Source organism: Gopherus flavomarginatus, chromosome 13, assembly GCF_025201925.1.
Source record: "Gopherus flavomarginatus isolate rGopFla2 chromosome 13, rGopFla2.mat.asm, whole genome shotgun sequence".
Lineage (NCBI taxonomy): Eukaryota > Metazoa > Chordata > Testudines > Testudinidae > Gopherus > Gopherus flavomarginatus.
The window spans coordinates 26265771-26290988 of NC_066629.1; the positions used below are offsets into that span (position 1 = coordinate 26265771).

Genomic DNA, 25218 nt, shown 5'->3' on the forward strand with positions numbered 1-25218 from the left:
TTTTCTCCAAAACTGATTCTTTATGGCTTTAAGGATTAGATTTGTGAAACTGGACACATTTTCTTTTCGTGGCTAAATGGTTGTAAAACTGCAGGATATCTAAGTAATTCCTGGTCATGATTGAAATAATTATATAAACCTTTCAAAGCCGGTGCAGCCATGTCGTCATCTCTGTGCAGGGTATTTACTGCCTAACAATCCCCAGCGCTTGCAGGTGTCACTTGTTTCATTCATTACTGGCTGTATCCTGTGGATTTTACTCCCCCCTTCTTTTAACTTGGTCCTGCTATTCTTAAAGAGTGCTTCAACTTCCTCACTCGTCCAGTGACCTTTTGGCAGCATTAAGGAAGAGGACTCTAAATGAGCTGAAATAAAAGCTGACACCCCTCTCTCACCATATGTTCAGCGCTCCTGAGTGGCAACGTAGGACTACGTATAGTCCATTGAACTTATAGCGCAGGGAGGGCATTCAAAAGATGGGAGGGTCCATGTCCCATTGGAGCTGTATTTTAGAGAGGAAGGATGGTTCAGTGATTAGGTCACTGACCTATGAACTGAGACTTCGCCCTGAGGAAATCTCTGTGCCTCAGTTCCCCTTCTGTAAAGTGCAGGAAAATAGCTCTTCCCTCTTCATCGGGGTTTTAGGAGGATCAATAAGTTACAGATTTTAAGGTGCTCAGATACGATGGTAATAGGGCATAATCAGGCACCATAGACAGAAGGACGTATGTTGCTCAGGCAACGCTCATGTTTGTCCGTAAAGAGCGTACAGAAGAGTTTTAAAACCTGCTACTAAGCTGCTCCCCAAGGCCAATGACAACAAAATAAATGCTCACGCCAACGGGGATGGTGATAATTTCCCATCATCCCCTTGTATAATCCTCATAAAACTCTGCATTGGGTTTTGAGGTGAAGCTGGGGAAGAACTGTGCAGTACATGACAGGGATTTGGTGCATGACCAGGGCACGCCTGCATTTGCGGATGAAGAAATCTAGAGTCCCATCTAGTAATAAAAAATTCTCATCCTGAAGGATTCTCAAGTACTTTACAAGATGCCTGAACATGTTCATTCCTGCTTTGTCTCCATTCTGCCACTTCTCTACATCAGCTTTTCTCCAACATCTCCCAGAGAGCATGCTGTAAACTCAAGTTTAACAGACCTGAACTCTCCCCCGTCCTTACATTCACTGTCACTATGGGCACCCTCCCCCCGCCACTCACATCTTGTAATCTGGGAGTTATCTGCCAGTCCTTTGACCCTCACACACAGGCTGTATCCAAATCCAACCTCTTCCTGTCTCTGCCTCTTTCTGCACAAGCCAAACGCTCGCTCAGATCCTCAGTCTCCCAGTGATTATTGTAACCTTCTCTCCAGCATCCCTGACACCCATGTTGTCCCCAAAACACTCTGTTACTAAGACCTTCTTTGACCAAGCTGACCACATCCCTCTCCTAGAAGCCCTGCTTCAGACTACCCTTCCTCCCAAACTTCTCGTCTTTGCCTCTAAGGCCCTACATAACTCTTCCCATGACTTGTTGATCGGCTGCTTTTGTTTCAGTGCCCCTCTGTCCTGCCTCCATGTCTTCTATGTCCACTCCATGCTGCCCTCTATACTGTTTTCTGTGCACGGAATGTCCTTTCTGAACTGATCTCCTAGGCCACTACCCTATCTGTACTAAATCCCTTTTGAATATCGACCCCTCCCATAAGGACTTCAACATGAAACTAACCTTCTGATTATGGCTTTGTTGTGAGATATCTGGAGATAATTTATCTATTTTAACTAAAGAAAGCACTGTGTTATATTATCTAATCTCAACACTTACTACCCTGACTACTTAACTGCCACATCGTTCTCTTCCCTTCAACTTGCGTGTGTTCTTTTGCCTTGTAGACTGTAAGCTCCACAAGGCAAAGGCAGTACTATAACTTTGGAAAGCATCTAGTACCTAAAGGGCACTACCACAAACAGATAATTAATATTTAATATACCTCTAGTTAACTCTACTTCTGCAAAAAGTACCATGAGAACTTTACATGGTTTAGCTGACACAGGTTTATGTGTCAGCCGAAAGACAACACCCTGCAGATAAGCATCCCCCACACCATGCTGGGGCATCGCATTCAGCATGAACTCAGAGATAAGCAACTTTTAGTAAAGTAAGCCACCTAACTCAATTGCTGACTGCACCTCCCCCAGTACTTGGGGTTTGATTTGGAGGTCACCCATTCAAGTACTGATCATAGCCTACGCCTCTGCTTAGCTTGTGTGATCTGAAAAAAAACAAACAAAGAGTATGACAGCAACATCTTCAAGAACTATGGCATTAAATTCTTTAGCTTCTGGAATCTAAGATCCTGTGACTAATATGGGATTAAAATTTAATTTCATTCACATCTAGGAGGATTTCTTCACAATACAACCAATTGCATTTATGATATTTTCTATCCCAAAGGTTTCTACCCTTCTACATAGATCACTTAACTCACCAATAAAATGCAGCCACCTCCCAAGTGCAACACAGCAGTCGTTTTACAGTGCACAGCCACATCCTATAGCAATTTAGAGGAGAAAGTGAAGAAGATGGGTATCCAAATTGGAGCTGCAACAGAGATGGATTTAAAAGAGGCAGAATGTTATCGGTAATAAATTATTCTGTCAATCATTTTTCATCCAGTTCTTGAGTCAATAAATTGCAAAGCACGAACATGCCATTCTACTAGGTGACAGCGTTCATTAGAGTGTAAAACAGTACGACAGTATTCTACAAATGACTGTTTGAATGCTTAAAAAAATTAAAGACACTGAAATAGGTCTTTAAAAAAGTCAGACTTTCTTTAATTGACCCAAAGTACGTTAACAAAGTAGCTACGGCTTCTTGGTCCACAACAGTTTTGTGTTTCTTGGTCTTTTATTATTAAATACATTAATGGTGGGATTTTTCAAGTCACCTAGATGATTTAGGAACACAAATCTCATTGAAATTCAATAGGACTTGTCACTTACATCACTTAGATGTTTTTACCCACCCTAAGTATGTTCAGGTATGCGCGCATAATTTGTTTTTGGGGAATTTGACTCCTGTGGTTCTGGAGTTTTAGTGCCTGTGGTCTGGACAGGGGAAATGCGACTGCTACTGTTATGCACAGGCTGAATCACTTCTCTTTGGCAGGCCATTTAAAAATAAAAGAAACAACAAACATTCCCTTTTAAATTGTGGAATTGAGTAACACTGTTGTGGATTTAGCATTCTGAAAGAAAGCATCAGAAAACCCTCTCTCCAAGGAAAATCTCTTCTACAGAGCAAGATTTCTCTTTTCAAACTTGCAGAAGGCATTGAAAGATGGCACCAATTAAAGCCTATATGTCACCTAAGAGCCCCAACCAACATATTGGGAAAACTCATTAGCCAAAACAATAGTGAAGACTCAATTTCCCTTCCCCAAGGACCTGGCTTCAATTTATCCTTCTGCCAAATATGGGAAAAGAATGTCTGGAGCTTTCAGAAGAGCTTTTAAAAAAATCTATGTTGACAGCACACGTTCAGAAATAATTCAGAGCTGAAGAAACTTTTAAAATGATTCTCTTGTTTCGGGAGCAACCATCATTGTTTGTTACATCCAAAAGTGAGAGACATTTTCTTCAGGATACTCAAGCCGGCTTGTGTGACAGACCCAAACAGAGGGCTAATACTATCTCCTACAAGCACACCGGAAATAAAGGAGTGACATTTAATCATCACTATATTTTTCAACTTTGCACAAGATGGGGTCAGAAATAAACGGGGACTAACTCAGACATAGTACATGCCTCTGAAAGAACATAACCGTAGTCAAACAGGGAAAAATATGTCAGGCCATTGTCAGTGAAATGTTAATAAAAAGGATTTTTAATTATGAAAATTTAAGGCATCTTTACATGAGCTATTTGAAATCATACAAGACACATAGGTCAGTGATCACAGAAGGGACTTAAAAATACAAATGCACACAACAGCGGCATGTTCTGGCTGACTCGGCATGTTGTCTAGTTGCCCTAAACATTACAAGGTGCTGTGGCTCTAACTAGCACTGCTGCCTTGGCCAAAGAATAGCGTTGGCTTGGGTTATGATGGCTGCCTAACAACCACTTGTGAGTCAGAACAGCGAGAGAGAAACAGGTCAAAAGACGGGGAGGGAGGATTAAAGAAGGGAGATTTATTTTTAGGCTGCCATAGATCTTGGGGGAAACCCACAACAAGTTTTTAAACTGGAATTTCACCGTAGGCGAGCCAAGAATGGACTTCACCTCCTCAGCCATGGTGGCTAGTTGCAGTGAAGACTGAAAAGTGAGATTAAAGAATAGTTTTGTAACATTAATTTTTTTTTATTAAGAAGACAGATATTTTATAGTACTTCTCTGTTTGTAAAAATGATATACATGAACCAATACAAAATGTGAATGGGAACATATGGATATGTATTTTCTTACACTGTAACATCGTCCATGGACACCTGAAAACAGAACTGGCCTAAGGGGGAAAAAACAACAAGGGCAGGTGAGTAAAGAACAAGCTTCTTTGCCATCAGTTACACATCCTTCATTAAAGAAAAAGTTTGTTCTTTCTACACTCTTAAAAAAAACCCTTATGATCTAAACCTGTACAAAGTAATACTCAACAATACATTTCAACAGCGCACTGTATACTGAAGAAAAAAAATACATAAACCAATATACAACTAAAATCCATAATTTCCTGGGGTTTTTTGTTTTATTTAGTTCTCTTCCAATGTGTGAGGCCGAAAATTTTGCAATCTACCTGAGACGGAAAACACCAATCAAAACACATGAACCTGAGACATGTCAACATTGTAAGTCAAAGTTACATCGGTAACACTGCACTACTGTACACTTTCAAAACAGAAAGATGGGCTGGTCGGAAAAAAAACCAGAATGCCAATTCTGTGATCAGTGTGTAAAAAAGTCTCCCCCCAAAACCTTCCACTAAAATGCTAAATGCTTCTTGCCCGTGGCTGTGGGCCAAGCTGGTGCTGAAAGCTCAAAAGGGAGCTGCACTTGACAAAATTTACTTTACTTTTGTGGATTCCGAGGGGAGGGGGAAAAGACAAAATACTGCTCAAGAATAGATTTGTTTTTTTCCCCTTTTACATGCCAACCCGTTCCCAAAAGGCTCTTGCGTTGCAGTGGTTCTGCCAAAAAGTTAAAAAAACACAACCCACAAATGTAAAAAATGCTTCCTAAAAGCCCAAGAAGTTGTAACAGATGCAAATTTTTCCCTTAAATAAATCAGTGTAAGTTTTCTACATAATGTAACAATAATAAAAATTCGTCTTTCAAAATCCAGTATTACTCACTGAACAGTTCAGTATAGATACATGGTTTTTTTAATGCTATCTTCTCATTGTGGACTGTCATCTGTAGGTCCATCATAATACTAATTTTTCTTCACCTAAATATTTTATAATCTGTTTTCCTTGCAATTTTTAATGCAAATCCCCACATTTCCTTTACCGGAAAAGAAAAGAAAAGGCAACTTCACGTATCCAGTTTCTCCCGAGGCTACAAATCTAAAACATTTTCTAGGTAACTTATTTTCAGTAACTGTGCACCATGACTGCATTCATGCAAGGATCAGTAATTTGTTGGCAAATGGTTCTTAAGGCTGAGGAATGAGGCCAAGGCCTAGTGTATGAAAGGTAAACAGATAAAAAAATACAACATTTGAGTTTTGATTAAGTGACTGAAAAAGCCTACATGCTGTTATTTCCACCTGCTCTGACCTTTGCAGAACTGAGAAACAGGGCACACCAGCATGAAAACAATAGTGACCCTTCTTCTGTCCCTCCTGCTTTATCAAATCAAATCTTAAGGTATTAAAGTTTCACACAGTCTCTGGTTGGATCTCTCAGCATGACAAATATCTGTAATATACAGTACATGCAGGCCAGATCCCACTGCCTTCCCTAACTAGCACAAAGAGAAGAAGGAAAAATAATATAGAATCTGCTCATTTAGACCTCTTTGCACACCATGAGGACTTTTCTTTTTCCAGCAAATTAGGCAGAAGTAAGGCTGATTGGGAAAGCTTGATGGAATTGTTTGAAACAGAAATAATCAGAGCAGAACTTCCTTTTTTTTCCCCCTTTCCCTCCTGTGGCAACTGAAATTTGTCCACTTGCATAAAATGAACAGCCTTCATCTGTCAGTTCTGCTTCCGGCAACAACAAAGAGGATTCCTTCATGCCCCAAACTTGTCCAGACAGCATGAGGGTACCTCTACTGAGCAGTCTACAAACACAGAATTCAAGACAGATTCAATCTCACAGTGACACACCTCACTTGCAGATAACCCTGTGCAGTAATGTCTCTCCGTAGCCAACGGAGTACATTGTCTGAGTCACAGCCTATTTTCTACTCTCCACCACTAGAAAGCATTTGAAACACGGGCAGCCGCAAACAGTTTTCATAGCTTCTTCATCCAAGCCTTTAAGACAACAGAGAAGAATGTATTATGGATACACTGACTTGCAAACTACAAAATCTAAAGCGTGCTGGTTCTCCTCCTCCAATGAGATTGAATTTTGAACAGAAAAATAGTGGCGTTAAAATAAACACGCTAAAAACGATCAAATCTATTCCAAGGGGTTCCAGCAGGCAATTCCAAAAAAGAACAGAAAGGAGGAAAAAAGAAGCAACACACATAACCCGCCCCCCCCAAAATAAAATAAAATAAAAAACAAAACAAGGCACAGAATTTTCTGCAAATTATTTAACTAAACTAAATCCAAGCTGGACTTGGCCAAAAAATCAAACCCAAACTGAGGTGTCGACCAGCAGAGTGTACTTTACAAATAACATTTTTTACACAGCCAATCCCGGACCCTCCCAGTCTGACATCTCTCCACCCATTCATTTAAAACAAAAACAAAAACAAAAACAAAAAAACAGAAAAAAGACACAAGCTGGTTGCAACTTCCAATATCACTGTCTCTGTCATCTAAATTGGGCCAGTAACTGTCCACAGTTGGACACCTCATTGAAACGAAGGCTGATCTAGATGAAGTACTCTTTCTTTTCTTCAGAGTTGTTTTGTCCTCCTTCTGCATTGATTATAGCTGTGTCTGCGTCCGCTGCATCATCTGCTCCTTTGGCTTCATGAGTGAAGTATGTACCTGAAAATAAAGCAGTGAGGTTCTGTGACTCATTGATGGTCTCTGCATAAATGGCTGTAACACTGCCACTTGCTTTACTGTGAAGAAGCCAGGAGGGGGGAGAAAAAGAACCATCACCAGAAGGAAGGAGAGAAGTCTGAATCTAGGGGTTCCGTAGGTGTTACTCAAGTGTAAACAGCTGTGATAGCATTAATCAGCAAGACAGTACAATGACCTCAGACATTAAGCTTGAGACTTTTCAATGCTGCCTCATAGATTTAGATGCACACTAAGTTCAGTGGGAATTGTGCATCTAAATTCTGCAAGGGAGCTTTGAAACTGACAGTCTAGGGCATTATAAAAATGACACCATGGAAAGAACGAACATGACTAGTTAGATAGCTGGACATTATATAATGACCCAGGGCAAGTCTCTCTCCATGACTGGGTAGATTGAGAACTACAATAACCATGCTTCCCCCACACTCCTTTTAAAATTTTGTCATTGCAATCAGAGCCTCCAGCATGGGAGGGATGGGCACTTCAGCGGTGACACTGGCTGTCACCAGTATATGGGAGGTTCCCAGGAGCACGTACAACAAATGAACATCAGCAGCATCCCACACTGATGAAGGGCCTTAATGCTCTTATGAGTGGACTGAATTAATAATAGAATGATTTTTAAGTTATTTCATGCCATGCAAGAGTCTGGAATGATATTGCCCCTCCCAGTACAGGCGATTGCAAAAATAAATTAGTATATTCTTAAGCATGTCATGCCCTTCCATTAAAGATGACATCTCTTTTATCTAGCCTTCTCTCCCAATCCTGTTGTGCTTTCCACCTTCTTCTCTGCCTCTATTGTGTGCCCCCATCTTTCTTTTAGCTTCCTCCTATCCTGTATTCCTGTTTCCTGGATCCCCTTCCACTATACTAGTCCCTCTGTTGCTTTTTCTGTTCTCTCTCCTGCTGTGTGGCAAAACACAGTGCCCTGTATCACCAACTGACTGTTACAGCTGCCACCAAGCCAAACCTTCCCAATGTTGTGTTTTAAGCCTGAGCTTACCTTTATGTCTTGCAAAGTATCGCCCTAAAATGATGAGCAGGCAAAGCATTGCGAACACCACCACGGCCACGACCCCGCCGATCACCGCATGGTCCACGGCCCTTATGGACCCTTCATCACCTGCTCGAGAATCTGTCGAGAGCAGAAGAGGAATAGGAATTTGGGACTTATTACAGGGTGATTTGAAGGTTTGGCTGCAGTTGTGCCCAGGGTTGGAAAATCCACCCTTTTACTTTTAAAAGGAGATTGGTAAAGCACTGAACTATCCAGACCAGTGGTCTCAACCTATTTATCCTTGTAGGCCTCATATGCATGCGTGCGTGTGTGAGTGAGAGTATTAGTTATGTGGGCAGTTGTGTGCAGATTGGGCCACAGGTTGAGACTCACCGATCCAGATGGGTCAGTTCACACAAGGGTGCAGACAGGCCTGGCTGATCAACTTACAAGGTATTTTCCCACTAAGCAGCAGCAGAGTCACCACTAATACACATGGAACAAGATCAGGAAGGGAAGGGAGACATGGACTCATCTGCATCTTTTGTGAGGGTCTGTCCACACCTTGGTCTTCAATTTCAATTCTCCCTCCCCCCAGATAAAGGAGACAATCCAACAGTTTGCCAGGGAGTGCCAGTATGGTGACATCAAATATCAGTTGTATGGAAATATCAACAGGGCATTTATTTACATGAATGTTCAATCCCCCACAATTTTATTTGCATGGCGAACAAGTGATCAAGTTCTCAAGTTTGTAATTTCAAAAGAAATCTAGGATTACATGATTAAATACATTTTTTCTCAATACATTCCATGATGCATCAAATAGCAGAACTCTCAATGCAAACCATAAAACCATCTTCAAACCCAGATAGCGAGCAATAATTGTACATTGCCTCCAGCCACTTTATTTTATTTATTTAACACCTCGCCATGCAATTAATTTTCTTTTATAAGCATCTCTCCCTTAGGATGCCGGTTCCCTAGAGAGGAATGACTTATTTGGCAGGGGAACAACTCTGAAATGAACCCAGAATGAGCTATGGCCATGTAAAATGAATGTATAGCAGTGTAAACAATTTTAATTTAAGAATGCAGCTACATCAACCCTTGCTGCAATTCTAATGGCAACTGAGATTTATAATATAGTAAAAAACAATTATTCTCCCGTTGATTAATACATTAACATTTGGAATGGAAGCTAAACCATTGTCTCTTTTTTTTTTTATTGAGTCAAGCGCGACACCTCTATTAAAATGATTTACTAGCCGTACCTTACAATTTAAGCACAGCAGCAACAGAAACGGTAAAAATCTTTTAACTTTACATGATTTGTGAAGTCATATGTGAAGGATTTACCATTTAAATCTTTCACTACAAGCAGCACATGGCCTATAAATCTGTCCCACATGCAGTTGCCCGGACACCAAAGAGAAATGCATTTCACCAGGAAGACTGAGAGTGCAAATTCAAGTCAATTTTTAAGAAAGATTTATCTCCATCTCTCTCCAAATAACAGAGCAAATCTCTGAAGCCTCCACCTCTAATAATATTTGAAGTTTATCGATCAAGTGTACAGATCCGTGACAGCTAAAGGTAATGGTGCTCTTTTGAGCCGAAACCTGATACAATGTTTTCAGCAGGAGCTCAGGATTTACACTTTCTATCGATATTTCCAATTCTGTTCTAAGATTAAGTACTGAAGGATATAAGTAAATAATTCGTGACCAAGAGCTCCATAAAATTCATTTTAATTAAAACAGTTTAAATTAAAAAGAAAAAAATCTTAGTGTTTCTTCGAGTTGCCTTTTAAAAGTAACAGAACAAAACGGGTAGAATTGGCATAGACTATGGAATGTTTAGGTTTAATTAGGTCAAGTAGGTGCACATTAAAGGACAAAATGAAGAGCAGCCAATCAGACAGAACCATGTTAAATAAAATCCCCTTCAGCAATATATCTAATACGTGAAACTAAGTGTGGCAAAAAAAATTCTCCTGGTAGTAAAAAGCTTTCACTACTGGGGTAGCTCCGGCCTGATATACATACAAATAATTTAATTATGATTAGAATGTGCTAGAGAAATTTAAAAACGTGATATAGGTTAAGACTTGGTGCTCACAACACAGTGCCTACAAATGGCAAGTATATCCAAAGGACAAAACTTAACAGGAAAGCAACTAATGAAATAGTTTACTCAGCTGAAAAAACATAAATGTTGATCTCTCAATGAGAACTAATCATGACCTGCCAAGAATTTCAGATGCAATCAGTTTTTTTTCCTCAAGTCTATTTTTCATAGCTGGGTGGAGATAAACAATACAGAAGATACATGTACAAAGGTAAGCAATTCAGACAAAGGTGCAGATCTTGATAACTAAGGGCAGAGAAGGGCTCCCAGTGGCTGCAAAATATACCCTGAAAAAATTTCTCCTGGGAAGGGCATTTTTTGTTACCGGAGCTGCAGACATGTGCCTTATCAGAAAAATGCATCTGCATTTGCTGTTGTAGCCAGAGGTGTAATGACCATGATTACTGACAGCTGCCCCACCCAAACGTCATGTCCCCCTTGGCACCTAGACTGCAAACATACTAGGGGCAGGGATTGTGTTACTTGTCTATATAGTACCTAGAACAATGGGTGATCCCTCACTGGTGTTCTAGGCAACCATTCTAAAATCATCTCATTCCATGTTCCAGCACAACTATTTAAGGTCTTTAAAAAGTCATTTTCCACAAGACAACCAAAGTTGGCTGATCCTCTCAGTGTTCATTTAAGACAGGTTTCACTGTATTTATCAATGCAAAGAATTATTTTTATTTGTTCTAAAATCGATGTGCACTCTTCAGAGCTACTTACAGCAAAAGCACACCAATTCAACAGGTATCTTCCAAGTCTCACTCTGATCACACAATTAAATAATGCTCCGCGCTAACTCACCTATCTTCTTCCATTTGTTTATTGCAGTTTGTCATAAACAGATAAGTAAGAGTTAATAGAACAGAAGTACGTCATATCTCTTTTGCCTGTAAAGGGTTAACAAGATCTGTGAGCCTGGCTGTCACCTGACCAGAGGACCAATCAGGGGACAGGATACTTTCAAATCTTGAGCGAAGGAAGTTTGTGTGTGTGCTGTTAGTGTTTGGTGGTTGTTCTCTCTGGGTTCTGAGAGTGATCAGATGTGCAACCAGGTTTCTCTCCAATCTCTCCGATACAGTCTCTTATATGTCCAGAATAGTGAGTACTAGGTGATAAGGCGAGTCAGGCTTATGGTTGTTTTCTTTATTTGCAAATGTGTATTTGGCTGGGAGGAGTTCAAATGTGTATTTGGCTGGAAGGTTTTTACTTTGTACTTGTATACTTAGGCTGGGAGGGTATTTCCAGTGTCTATAGCTGAAAGACCCTGTAACATATTCCATCTTAAATTTACAAAGAATTTTTACTGTTTTTTTTCCCTTTCTTTAATTAAAAGCTTTTCTTGTTTAAGAACCTGATTGTTTTTTTATTCTAGTGAGACCCCAGGGGACTGGGTCTGGATTCACCAGGGACTTGGTGGGGAGAAAGGAGGGAAGGGGGAGAGAAAGGTTAATTTTCTCTCTGTGTCAGGATTACTTTCTCTCTCAGGGAGAGTCTGGGAGGGGGAGAGAGAAGGAGGGAGGAAGGTGAATTTTCCTCTCTGTTTTAAGATTCAAGGAGTTTGAATCACAGTGATTTTCCAGGGTAACCCAGGGAGGGGAAGCCTGGGAGAGGCAACGGTGAGGGAAAGGGTTTACTTTCCTTGTGCTAAGATCCAGAGGGACTGGATCTTGGAGGTCCCCGAGCAAGGTTTTGGGGGGACCAGAGTGTACCAGGCACTGGAATTCCTGGCTGGTGGCAGCGCTACAAGTACTAAGCTGGTAATTGAGCTTAGAGGAATTCATGCTGGCACCCCATCTTTTGGACGCTAAGGTTCAGAGTGGGGAATTATACCATGACAGAGTTATATCAGTTAACTCTACAGATTGGCAACATCAGAAGTTATGCTTTCCAAGTATTGCACCCTCTCTGCCAGAGAGATGGACATACCCCAAATTAAGAGTAAGGATTTCTTACTGACATTGGGAACAGTTAGGGCAAAGTATGCGCATCTAAGCACATCTGTGTCATGTGAGAGCACAGCCCAGGAACTGGAGCCAAGATGCATTTTGCTTGACCCAACACATAGGGAGAAAAAGACAAATATAGGACCAGAGCTTCAGATGGTGTAAATCGGCATAGCAACAATTACGGTGGAGCTGCATTGGTTTACCCCAGCTGGAGATCTACTGAAGTGCTGTGCCAAAACCACTGGACTGACAGCTCCATGGTGGTTTCTGTTCAATCTGTAATTAAGTCAAGAGCAGTGAGACTTTAGTCATGTCCCTGCTTCCCTGAGAGTTGACTTTCAAACACAGCTTGACAAACATTTTTGGCCAGCACAGTTTATTAAATATGATTTCTTCCACTGGGACAGGCACTATTTTTCTTAATTATTTTTATGGAAAATAATATTTTTTCCAAGTATACGCTCCAAGTTTATTTTATTGCGTGTATGGCTAAATAGTCTAAGTTTACATGTTAATTAAAAATTAAATACCACACACAGAGGATGTCTAGTACTTGCAAACCATCTAGAGACAAATCTGAGAGTCAATCAACAGTGCACTTTTGCCTTAGAGGAAAATGGCTTCATATTTGTTTCAGATCATCAGACGAAAGGAACTGCTCTCCAAGCCTGACTGCTAATACACTGGATGTTTATTCCCTAGAAATTCTGCACATATTACTCAATTAAAACAGTATTACCCAACCAGATGTATTTATGCACCTGCTCCCACTTCTCCCATCTTCACAAACAGCCTTCAGCTGAGGAAAGGTAATTCACCTCTGCAGGGACTCTGCCAATGCACCTCATTCCCAACCTGCAGAACCTCCGTTACATCTGTACTGAGTTTCCCACAAAGCTCTGCCAATACATGCTAATCCTGTCCTGCAGCCCTATTCGTATCCTGGGCCTTGAGCAGAGACTACCAGTTATGTCAATTTGTGTGGCTATTTCATAAAGTTGACAGATAGGGACTCAGCTGACACCCTGATAACTCATCGCATTTGTGACCTAAGATAAAGTTTTAAACTCTGCCTCCAGAGAGCGAAGGCTCTAAACCATCAAGCTCCATCCTTTCGTGTACATATTTCATGTTTAGCAGCCTGCAGCCAGCTTCACAGAGAAAAATAAAACCACCACTGCCTATGCTCTCTGCTTCATCTAGTCTCTCTCTGGGCAGTTTGGCTATTTGCCATTTCAACTGGGAAAGAATTCAGAGATATTTAAAGTTCATTATTTAATTTTTGTTTTAAAATGGAAAATGGAACAACTGATGCAGTCTAGCTGTCAGTGGGCATCCATGAATTCCTGCACCTTCAAGATTATGCCTGGTAGGTAAGGCCACTGTTGATCCAAACAGAGGCCTGAAGAAAAGGATTCATTTCAGAAGTCATCCTCAGCCCCACTCACAAGTGGGTCAGTGTCTCACAGATAAGAAGAAAAAAAGTTCCTGAAATAACAATGATCATGGAAAAAATTTAGACTTTCTTCCCTCCAGACAGATGGATCAGCCTTTCTGCTCTTATTGCCAATGCTTATCAGTGTTTTGAAAGGGATTTTCAAGAAGAGGAGCTTACCATCTAATGGCAGGGGCTGACTGTGTTTAAGGAATTATATGGCTTTCTGTCACCATACACCAGAGCATCTGGTGCCATCTCCTCTTCTTCCCCTGTTGTCATTAATTTCTTCACACCTTTTTGTTCTCTCTCTTTCCTCATGTCTCCATATTCATGCCTTAGCCACCACTCTGCACTAAGCACTGAAAGATAAGCAGCACCTCTCTTACCCAATCCTACCTGCAGCATCACTGTCAGGACACCTAACACTAATAGAGTTTCTGACTTCTAATGCAGGAAGCGCTAATGAGGCTTTTCAGTGGGGCAGGTGTCACTGGGGAATCAGTTGGTGGTATCTGACCCAACCTATCCTAAAATAAATTAACCTATTTTTAGGGATGACTGGAAACAAATAATTTTCCTTTTATTGTAAAGTGTCACAGGGCATCACATCAAGCTATTTAATTTTTCCTATTAAATTACCCAAGTGCAAAACAAACAAAAATTCACATCTGAGATGGGAACTGGCCTTCTTTTTTCCTTGGTGCTTGAGCTACAGGGAGTAAGGACCCCATCCTGTAGCTCAAACCCACAATGCTACTATTGACATTCATATGAAATCACCATGTACAGGCTGCAGTAGCAAACCTACAATGTACACATTATGTCCATGCACATATGCGCGCTTTTCCAGATGATAGAGCTCTTTCCTGGACATGCATGCTGAGATTTCAGTTCAGTTAGGAGCCCTGAAGATCAGGTATTGTTACAAACAAAGACTCAAGCCCCTTCAGAGCAGGGGGAAGGAGGGACATTATCCTAACACAGGGAATAGTCAATCATTAATGCCAATGCTTTGTTGGAAAGAAAGGGACGTTGGGGCGAGGGGAGAGAGTAGCAGAAGCAGCAGCTTTCTGAAATTGGTGGCAGGAACAAAGATTTGACCTTAAAAAAGGCATCTGCTGAAAAATGCTGCCCCCAATTTAAAAAACCCACTGTAGCTTCATGTCTATGATAAAAAAAAATCAAACAACTTTATTACTGAAGGGGGAACGGGCTAGATGGCAGGAACTGATAAAATGCCACATTGTTTGCTAATCCTATTGTTATTCTTCCTTAAGTTTTGCTTTGCTCAGCACCAATTCAATTACAGATGCTACAAATCCTTCTGACATTTAATTCCCTCTTGTCAGAGAGTAGGAAATGTATACATGCTAAGCTTTCCCATTAAGATGTTAACACACATTGGAGCATGCTGGTCTCGATAGCGAATAGCCTTTTTAAGGGTGTGTTTGGTTGAGAGGAAGCAATGTAGGAAGGTAAGAAACAGGTGAATATACAGTGTTGCATGTTGCTCTCTGAGCAGCATACAGTGGTACAGCACTATTCAGCAACTACTTTGCACAGCAGCAAAAGAAAAAAAATCATCCAACTTTCAAGTATGGTTCTTTCTAATATGTCAAAGCATCTTAAAGGAAAACTACAGTGATTTGTTTCACCACTTCCTTAGAGGGCTATATTAATAACTTAATATAGGTTGAAACAATGAATTTTTAAACACTGTTGTACTGCCTCCAGTGGGGAAAAAAAAAGGAGCTGCTGACTCTGAATTGGGGGCTGATACAACAGTCAACCTCTCAACCAGGGGGTCAGCCTGATATGAATTAAGAGCAAGGACATTCTGCCCCCCTTTAAAAGTACAAGGAATTGGAGACTTTGGGAGTTGTTACAAAGTTATTTTAATTTTTTTTAAACTGGATAAGCCAACTGTTACATTATCCACAAATTAAGAAATATCCGCGCTTTGACAATATATTAAACCTGAAGTTTTCCTTGAAACGAGCATATTTGCTAAACAGTATGCATAAGGGAAAAAGGAAATGAACTTCTGAATAGTATCTATTCAACACCATAGCTCAATTAGATAGATTTCCAGATTCCTGGGGAGGATAGATTAAATAATACAGTTAATAGTGAACCCATGGCAGTGTGCAATCTGTAGAATTTCAGCAAAAACAATGAGGTGCCACAAGGACTCCTCAGTGTTTTAGCTGATACAGATTAACATGGCTACCACCCTGAAACCTGTAGAATTTCAGTTCATTTTGCCTACCTGTTTTTCTGGCTTAAGAAAAAAATCCACAGTGCCCTCATGTTTACTTTTTGTGAGAGGGAGGATAAATTAGGAGAAAAAACAGTCGAAAGCACCATGTTGGGCTATGAAAATGATCAGTGAAACTGCTTATGCATCTCTTGATTCCAGACAAATTTCTGTCCAAAATCATTTTCACAGTACCATATGCCATTAACAGCTGGCCTTTTAAACCTGAATATCCTGTTATAATTAATTTATAGTTTTAAAGACTAACAACTTATTAACCCCAGGTTTCCAAAGCTGACATGGTATTTTGGACTTCCAGAGAAGTAATTGTTTTCAAACAACCAGGATACTGGAGACTATCGATTGTCTGAAAAGAAGGGAGTGGATTTCGATGGCAGTTTTCAGATAGTGTGGGTTAGAACAGCTAGAGGAAGATTGGAGCTCTAGGCTAGATTGTGGCAGATCTTTTCCTGTTAACCGGTGATGGTTCTGTTTGATTCTGTGTCTACTGGACCATTCTTAGATGTAATATTTTACATTTGCCAGCTCCTTTGAGTTTCTTTTTACTCTCTTTGCAAGTGGTGGGAACTCAAGCCTCGGAGCGCGAGAAAGACTGAGTAAGATATGACAATGGACTCATCACTTGCCCGAAATTAAAATCTAAGTCATATCTGATTTAGAAGTAAAAAGCAACACACCTGTAAAACCACTGACTGTTTTATTTTAAAAATTGGCACAAGAACTGAAAGGCTTAGGTGATCAAGTTCAAGTCCTAGATGGAGTTTAGACCTAGCCATTAAAACTGAGAAGCTGGGTTTATATCAGCCCCTCCCCCTTGCATAAAACAGCTGCCCCTACAGTGAATCAAGGTTCTTCACAGTAGCTTCCGGGGCGACTAAAGGGATGGAAGGTTTCTTCACAACACTCCCAACTGCCACAGTATATAGAAACTTTAGGTTCTGAACTTGGTGTCTAACACCGCATCACCAGGCCAGACTAGCCTCAAGGACTGTTTTTAACAATGCACCTTCACAGCGTTTCATACTGCACTTCCATGCACTCCACCACTGTGGCTCATTAAGGCTCTATTTCTACCACCTGGGGAACAGTATAAATAAAGCACTTAAGGAGATATAGTTGGTCCCACCTCTGGCTCAGGGAACAAAGTGTTTTACTCCACTGATTTACTGTAGCTGCTACGTCTATTTTTTCTGGTTTACATTCTGCTATGTAGACCAACGTCTTAAAACATTTTCTGGGGGGAGAAATGGGGGGTAACTGACAGCTCTGAAGTTTCTTCTGTGCACCTTTGTACTGTAAAAGCAGAAGATTGATAGAGCCCTTTGTGTGTGTGCAGCTTGGCCGTTAATTCTGGCAATTGAGATTTACCACGGTACTCCCACAAACATTTCTTAACAGCGCTTCCATTTCTAGGGGGAAATTAATTTTTAAGCTATGATGTGGGACAATTTTTTTAAGGTCTTTTTGTAGCTACCATACTACTCGTGTTTTTGCAATACATGGATTGTGCTGGAGAAGGGAAAACAAGTGATAGGGTTTTTAAAAACCCTAAGCACAGTAAATATCTTACTTTTAAAAGGTAAAGTTAATGAATACCATTTTCAAAAGTGCATAAGTGACTTAGAAGACCAAGTCCCATTTTCAAAAGTGACTTAGGAGCCTAAGGCCCATTGACTTTCAATGAGATTTAGGCTCCTAACCTAAATCACATTTGATAATGGGACTTCGGCCGCTAAATCACTTTGGCACTTTTGAAGATGTTACCCACTGTCTAAAAGGCATAACATGCAATAAAAAAAGCCAGTCCATCTCTGCAAATAACTAGGCGGCTAAAAAAAACATTGACCATGAACATTTTCAAAGTGCATTTTCTATGTAAAGTAGTACATTGGTTGGTCAACTTGCTTTGTGGTGAGTTTTATCAAGCTGCCTATGAAAATGGTATTAGCTAAAGCAGCGATGGGTTTTGGGATTTTTCGTGCCTGTCATTAGTTTGGAGAAATGTGTCATGTTCATCCATAAATAGGGAAGGATTGGAACTACTACCCAGATGCAGTAGGAATGGATGGTATTATTATTCAAGATGACAATTTAGGATTAAGTGCGCTACACCTACTCTAATTTATTGATGGACTGTTTAAGACGGGTGTTAACCTGTTTGTCTTGTATTATAATTGCATTTGGTCTCTAACTTAAACTATAGAAATTCAAGGAGTTCATCCTTCTTCAATCAATAAGCTCCTCTGCAGTGACCCATTTCAAGATAGCTTCATAAAAAAGACTGTATCTTGTTTTAATAAATTTAATCACTGACAGCTGCTCAATTTTTATTGGCTGTTTCTTCAGACATCTCTCTGTTAGAGAATGAAGCCACGCTTACAATCAATAGTAATTCATTAATCAGCATCCCCCTTGAACAAAGATGCTTATCAGGTTTTGATTAGCTAATCAAACCAGATGCAGAGGCTAGATGGTTGTTCCTTGACTGTTCAGTGTTTTACAAGATGTGTATCAACACTGTGGAGAAAAATAAGACGACCATAATGCATCTGTGGGGAAGGAAACTACAATTTACTGAATTAATTTAACTGGATTATTGCAATCATAAGCAAAAAAAATCTTAGCACTTGTGACAGGTGAGTGATTGACAAGAGTACAGCTATGATACCCCTTATACTATGGTGCCAAGGAGGGATTGATAGGGGAATAATTTCATATGAGTTCCTGTGAGCATAAAACAAATTATTCCACAGCAATAGGATCTTGTTATTTTACAGAGCAAATGTTTGAGTCATAGGGGGAGGGACAGCTCTGTGGTTTGAGCATTGGCCTGCTAAACCCAGGGCTGTGAGTTCAATCCTTGAGGGGGCCACTTAGGGATCCGGGGCAAAAATCAGTACTTGGTCCTGCTAGTGAAGACAGGGGGCTGGACTCGATGACCTTTCAGGGTTCCTTCCAGTTCTAGGAGATAGGCATATCTCCATATATATTATTATTTATATATGGGGACATATGTACCTCAAGCAGCAAAAGTCATACAGGCCACTGGAAACTGCCTACCTAGATGCAGGGGAATAGATGTATCATATAATCGTACTGTTCAGAGAGCTCTTGGGGGAACTGTTTGGCAGGGTATGAATACCAGAAATTAATGGCGTACTGCGCAAACCCAGTTGCTGAACTAGCATTTAATGATGCCAGAGCTCATCAATAATTCTCAGTCTGGTGGGGATTCCTGTTCAACTCTGGGTGCAATTCAAGCTGTTGCTGTTCATTTTTGACACCCAACGTGCTTGAATGTTGGCTAGCCACCAAAATGCTAGTCTCCCAACATACATATTAAGGAGATGAGACCAACTGGACACTCACTCCTAGGCCTCAGAACTGGAAGTTTGGAGGTTGGGCATTTTCAGTAGGTGGCTCTCAACTCGGAACTTAACTTTACCATATGTAGGAAAGCCTGGGTTTGCTGACTGACCTTCTGGGCATGACAGATGGCCCATCTGGCTACTCAGGGTATGTCTATGTTGCAATAAAACACCCACAGCAGGCCTGTGCCAGCTGACTTGGGCTTGCAGGGCTGGGGCTGTAGGGCTATTAATTGCAGTGTGGACGTTTGGACTGGAACCTGGGCTCTGAGACTCTCCCCTCTCGCAGTGTCCCAGAACCCAGGCTCCTACCTGAGCCTCAATATTTACACTGTAATTTTACAGCCCCATAGCCTGAGCCCCTCGAGTCCAAATCAGCTGATCCTGGTCAGCTGTAGGTGTTTTATTGCAGTGTGGACATACCTTCAGACTTTTGCTTAAGGGGTTAGTGTATGCTGGTTCATAGCTAAGGAAGGAGATGAGACACTTTTGTAATTCTAAGTGGCATTGATGATTAAAGTTGGTGGCGTTCATCTCTGGGCACATGCACATAAGTAATAAAACAGTTTTAAAAAATCGACAAAATACTAATAACCTACAGACCAAGTTCTCAGAACACATGATCTGTTTTACATCTGTAAAAACATACCATATGGGCATGTGGTCGTGCAAACAGGACACCTTCTTACCTGCTTTGTATGGGCAGCAGGTGTGTTTGCAATGGATTTTGTGAAGATTTTTGAAAATGCAGCCCTACATTTTAAAGCTTCGAATAGAAAAACACACCTATCAGCAGTACATACGATATCCTGTCAATGCCTCTAGACAGAATGAGTCACTGGCTGCATCGGAAGCAAAATGGGAAAATTAAACAAAATTATTACCTTGTCCCTATGCCAGTCAGTACTATCCATTCCTCAACAGCCTGCTACACTCAGTTTGAGAGTTTGTGCTCTGGTCAGGAATTTGAGAGACAGACAGCTCCACTCAAAAAGCAGCGACAGGAGTGATGGAAGAGATTCATTTCAGCAATTCGACTAGGGAATTCCTCTCTAAGTTATTCAGTTAATCGGTTATAGTTTTTTTGTTCTAATTAACTATCAAATCAAAATTATCATTTCCCCTCCATTCATTGATACATCACAAACACCTAGTAAATCTCAGCTATCAGGACTGGCTCAGGTCTGAGGTATCATTATCAGTACCGCCGGGTTCTATAGCTGTTGTACAGCTCATGGGATGGCTTATTCGGATAAAATGCATGGTAGTTAAATAATGTCTAACCACTTGGCCAATTTACACATCTAGTGGCACAGACAAAAAGATGCAGATAAGTTTACTGGGAATAAAACAAAACTTTCTATGAATAAAAAATGGTATAAAATTGGACTGTTTCTTACTACAAAATGGAGAAGCATCAAATCAAGACTATGCCTCTGGGCAGCGCTGGTCTCAAGTACCTGTGAACCCTGCACTCAGCCCCCAACAACAATTGCCAGGAGTCCCACAATGGAAGCCGGACTTAGAGTGGGTCTGCTTTGCCATGATTTCATGTACCATGGAAGAGCCCCATTCTGATGCCCATTTCTTTCTTGGTTGTTTAAAAGTCTCACATGGTACCTCATAGCTCACGTGCGCTCAAGACCTCATAGCACAAATAAAAATGGGTCAGTAAAACGAACAATTAAATGTGAGGCAGCGACAGCAGGTGCTAAATTAGAGTATTTGGAATATTCAGAAGGAGCTCATCTGACTGGATGTAAGTGAGACGAAGTGATTTAACATACATCTATGTATCATAGTTTATGTATGTGTTTCAACTACATCCCCCGCCCCCAAAATCACTTGCTGACGAGATGTTTGTTTCTTAATTTGTAACAGTAATGCCTGCATTTGGGAATCAGCAATAAAACCTACTTGTGCAAGTTGCTCAGTCTGCTGTGAAAAAAAGGTTCAAAGCATCTAATTAATTTACATTATAGCGCATGATAAAATAATTGTCCCCTTCTCTCCCCATTTGAGATAATCATGTCATGACAATTTCCCAGCACAACATGAAGTCGCAGGCAGGGTAGATTTAGTGCAAACTGCATTTTTATAGATGTTCATACAATCCAACATCCGGGAGTGTTTTACAAATGTAACAAAATTTCAACTGAACCATTCTCTAATTAGGATTAAAACATTATTTCAAGCCACTGAACTTACAGTTGCTGTTTGACAACCTGAAATATGAATCACATCGTATTGCATACATTCCCCTGCCCCCATTCTGAAATATGTTAATATGTAAATGAATGCCAACATTGAGAGGGGAAAAAAGCAGCAGAAAACAAGTATATTTCTAAAAGACAGGCTTCTATATTTAATTGCTACACAACAGCAACTGTGCAATGCAAAATGGCCAAGATGCAGAAATCAAAGTGGAAGCAGTATCCACAGATTGAACACAAGAGTGTTTTACCTAATTACTCGCCCTTACCTGAGAGATCCCCATAGTTCAGTTCCTCTGCGGGATTTGGCAACCGAGTAAAGCCTTACAAGTAAAAACAAACTCATTTTTCTTCATACTCCTCAAGGGACAACAATAATACACTTAACAATTGAGGATGGATTTACTGGGGAAAAAAGTGAGTCAGTCACTTGCCACCTTTGGATGGTTTGAATAGATTAGCTTGTAAATGCAGTTCTCCAATCGCCTATTTTAGTACTGATAGACTGTCAGAAAGATTCCTCAGTCTACACTGTTTAAAACACATGAAACATGAAGGTGAATGTTCAAAATCACTCATCCATAACAGCATGCAAAACCCTTCCCAAATCTTGATTGTTAACTGTCAAATGGTGTGATTTATCACTTTATTACAGTTCTATTTAGATTACATGTGTGTGTGTGTGTGTGTGTGTGTGTGTGTGTGTGTGTGTGTGTGTGTGTAAAATTTTATTTGTAGTTACAATACAAATTGAAATCCTTGGCCAATGTTGACACAAACAGTATTTTATCAATTTATGGGTATCTTGGATAAAAATGTGACCCTACCTTTCCATAATTGTTATTCTTTGAGGTGTGTTGTGTATGTCCATTCCACTGTATGCGCGCATCGTACACAGCATCAAGAGATTTTCCCCTCAGCAGTACCTATCAGGGCAGCAGGAGTGCCCTTTGGTGCCTTCCACTGCTGCATCTAGGTATACAAGGCCACACTGCCCCCAACCCCACTTCAGTTCCTTCTTACTAGAAAGGCTCTGATAAGGAGGGTGGGTCGTGGAATGGACATGTGCAACATCTCGAAAAACAGTTACAGAGAGGTTGATATAAGATTTTTTCCCCCTTCGAGCAATTGCACACGTCCATTTCACTGTAGGTGACTCAAGCAGGGAGGGAGAACGCACATGTGGGCCGAACAAACACTGCTACCTAAAGTCTCCAATTCAAGGCACAGGGATGCAGATACACCTACAGTAAGCACCCATAGGGACACTACTCAAAGAAGAGTGAATGTTGACATGGCCACACTGAGGCTATTAGAATCTTGCTTGACTTTGGACAGAAGCAGAACTGGAGGGAAAGCACACAACAGGCCTTCTGACCAGGGTCAGAGGAATGCATGGGTCAGTGAACCTGGGCTGTGAATTGCTCAGGAACAAAGACAATTTTTTTGTTTGCTCTTGTTGTAAACAGGTCCACATGGGGAGATCTCTGCTGCTGGAAAATGGACCTGGACACATCTGGGCTCAGATACCATCGTGGTGATTTGCAAACGACCTGCGCAGGCAGTATACCAGAGTGTTTTGAACTCCGGGAAGGTAAGCAGCTCTCAGGTTGAGAGAACTGGCAATGTAGAAATTCCAAAGGAGTACTGCCTCCCGGCATGACGTTGTTAAATGGGCTCCCTCTGGTTTGTATACTTAGAACACGGCTTTTGCGCTGTGTAAGAGTACCAACAAATTCTGCCCCTCGATATGCAGAAGGAACACCATGAAAGCCAAACAGATGTACCAAAGTGCCCCGATATTTATATGGAGATTTAGATCCTCAAGAAACCAAAGGCCCTGAGTCTGAAGGGGACCAAAGTGAGCTTCCCAATCTAGATCCAATGCATCTGTGACTAGATTCAGTGACTTTTGGAGAAGCAAAAGGAAACTCCCTTGTAAACACTTGCAGGTTCCACCCTGCCCCAGGAAGGACAAAATCTGAGCAGATACTTGAACTACCAGGTCAACTGACGAAGGGCCGGCGAGTACTTAAGCGCTAGCCAACCCTGTAGTTCTCTGAGGCATGAATATGAGAAACTTTCCGCGGCTCTGGTGAATATCACCACATGAAAATAAGCATCTTTTAGTTCAAGAGCAGTATACCAGTCCCTAGGATCTAAGGAAGGGATAACAGTTGCTAGAGTAACCAGCCGGAATTGTGTTATCTTTTGGAACTTGTTTAGCTGCTTGAGATCTAAAATACGCCTGATACTCCCTTTGCCTTTGGGATTAGGAAGGAATGTGAATAAAATCCCTTCTCTTTGAAGGGCATGGAACTTCCTGCATGGGCTCCATGAGGAGAGGAGATTGGATCTCCTGAAGTAGCACGCTCTCGTCAGAGTGGTCCCCAAAGAGTGACGGGTACAGAAATAAATCAAAGGGTGTACCTCAGTTCCACTGTCCGTAAGACCCACTGGTCCATGTTGATGCGAGTCCAAACACATAGGAAATGGGATAGGTAATTGGAGTGAGGAAAGAAGGCACTGTGGGGAATAGTAAACTGCTCTTAACCAACGAGTAGAAATGATTGTTCAGGGGATCCAATCTGCCTAGAACTGGCAGCTGCAGAAGAGCAGGGAGTAGGAGGTCATCTCTTGTAACTTCTACTCTTTGTGGAGAGGTTCTGGGTAGGTGGCAAGAAGGGATGAAGGTATTGGGAAAGCACTGGATGGAACGGCTTTCTTACTGCCACTGGTGTTTAAGTCCCCAGAGACTTAAAGGTCACCCCTGAATCCTTAAGACTATGAAGCCTCTCCTCTGTCTTATTGGAAAAGAGTGTGAAGCCTTCAAAGGTTTGTTGCACCTGTGGGGGAAGATCTGATGACTGCAGCCAAGATGAACACACAGAGTGATGATTGAAGCCATTGCTCGAGCCACAGAGTCCACCACATTCAGGCTCGCTTGCAAAGCTGTCTTGGCAACAAATTTGCCCTCCTCCACCATGGAAGTGAACTCCTGCTTTTGCCTCATCAAAAAGCTTGTCTCTGAACTTCAGGCTGAAACTGCGCTGGCCCAGCAGAGCAGGCTGGTTTGCGACTCTAAGCTATAAAGCTCCCGCGCAATAAAGCTTCCTGCCGAACAGGCCGAGCTTTTCTGCTTCTTTTCCTTTAGACGCTGAGGCTTCATTTCTCTCCTCCTTTAGCAGCAGAAACTACTAGGGAGCCTGGAAGAGGCTGATTGTAGAAGTGCTTGAATCCCTGGTGAAGGGACATAATATCTTCTCTCTGCCCTTTTAGCAGTGGTTGGCAGGGAAGATGGGGTCTGCTATAAAACCTTTACAGGTTCCATGATAGCCTCATGAATAGGGAGAGCTACCCTAGAGTGTCCTCCAGAGGCTAAAATGTCCACGAGCCTGCATGACCTTTCCTGTACCTCTTCTGGTTGGAGACACAGAGCTGCAGTAAGCTCTGAAATTAATGGGACGGTGAGAGCTTGGCTCAGTCACTACCACCTCATCAGATGAATAGGAGGAGGCAGCTCAGGATTGTTGAAGAGGTCCCTCCTCCAATTCCTCCACAGGACAGTCCTGAGCATGCAGCTCCGCCTGCATGACTCTGGAGGAGGGAAGACTGACCTTGT

At 41.3% G+C, this 25218-nt stretch overlaps 1 protein-coding gene across 5 annotated transcripts in view; it reads right to left on the minus strand.

Moving 5' to 3' along the window:
• Nucleotides 1-3876: 3876 nt before the first annotated feature.
• The window catches only part of CADM1 (cell adhesion molecule 1), a 295797-nt gene continuing 274455 nt past the window's right edge, over nucleotides 3877-25218 (minus strand). For 3 of the 5 annotated variants that reach the window (XM_050921828.1, XM_050921826.1, XM_050921827.1), the window contains 2 exons: nucleotides 8221-8352; nucleotides 3877-7175 (listed from right to left, as the gene is read on the minus strand). In XM_050921828.1, coding sequence (XP_050777785.1) covers nucleotides 7057-7175; nucleotides 8221-8352 — 251 coding nt within the window. In that variant the 3' untranslated portion in view covers nucleotides 3877-7056. Of the gene's footprint in view, nucleotides 7176-8220; nucleotides 8353-21865; nucleotides 21920-25218 lie in introns of all 5 variants that reach the window. The other 2 variants (XM_050921829.1, XM_050921830.1) reach the window with 1 other exon arrangement.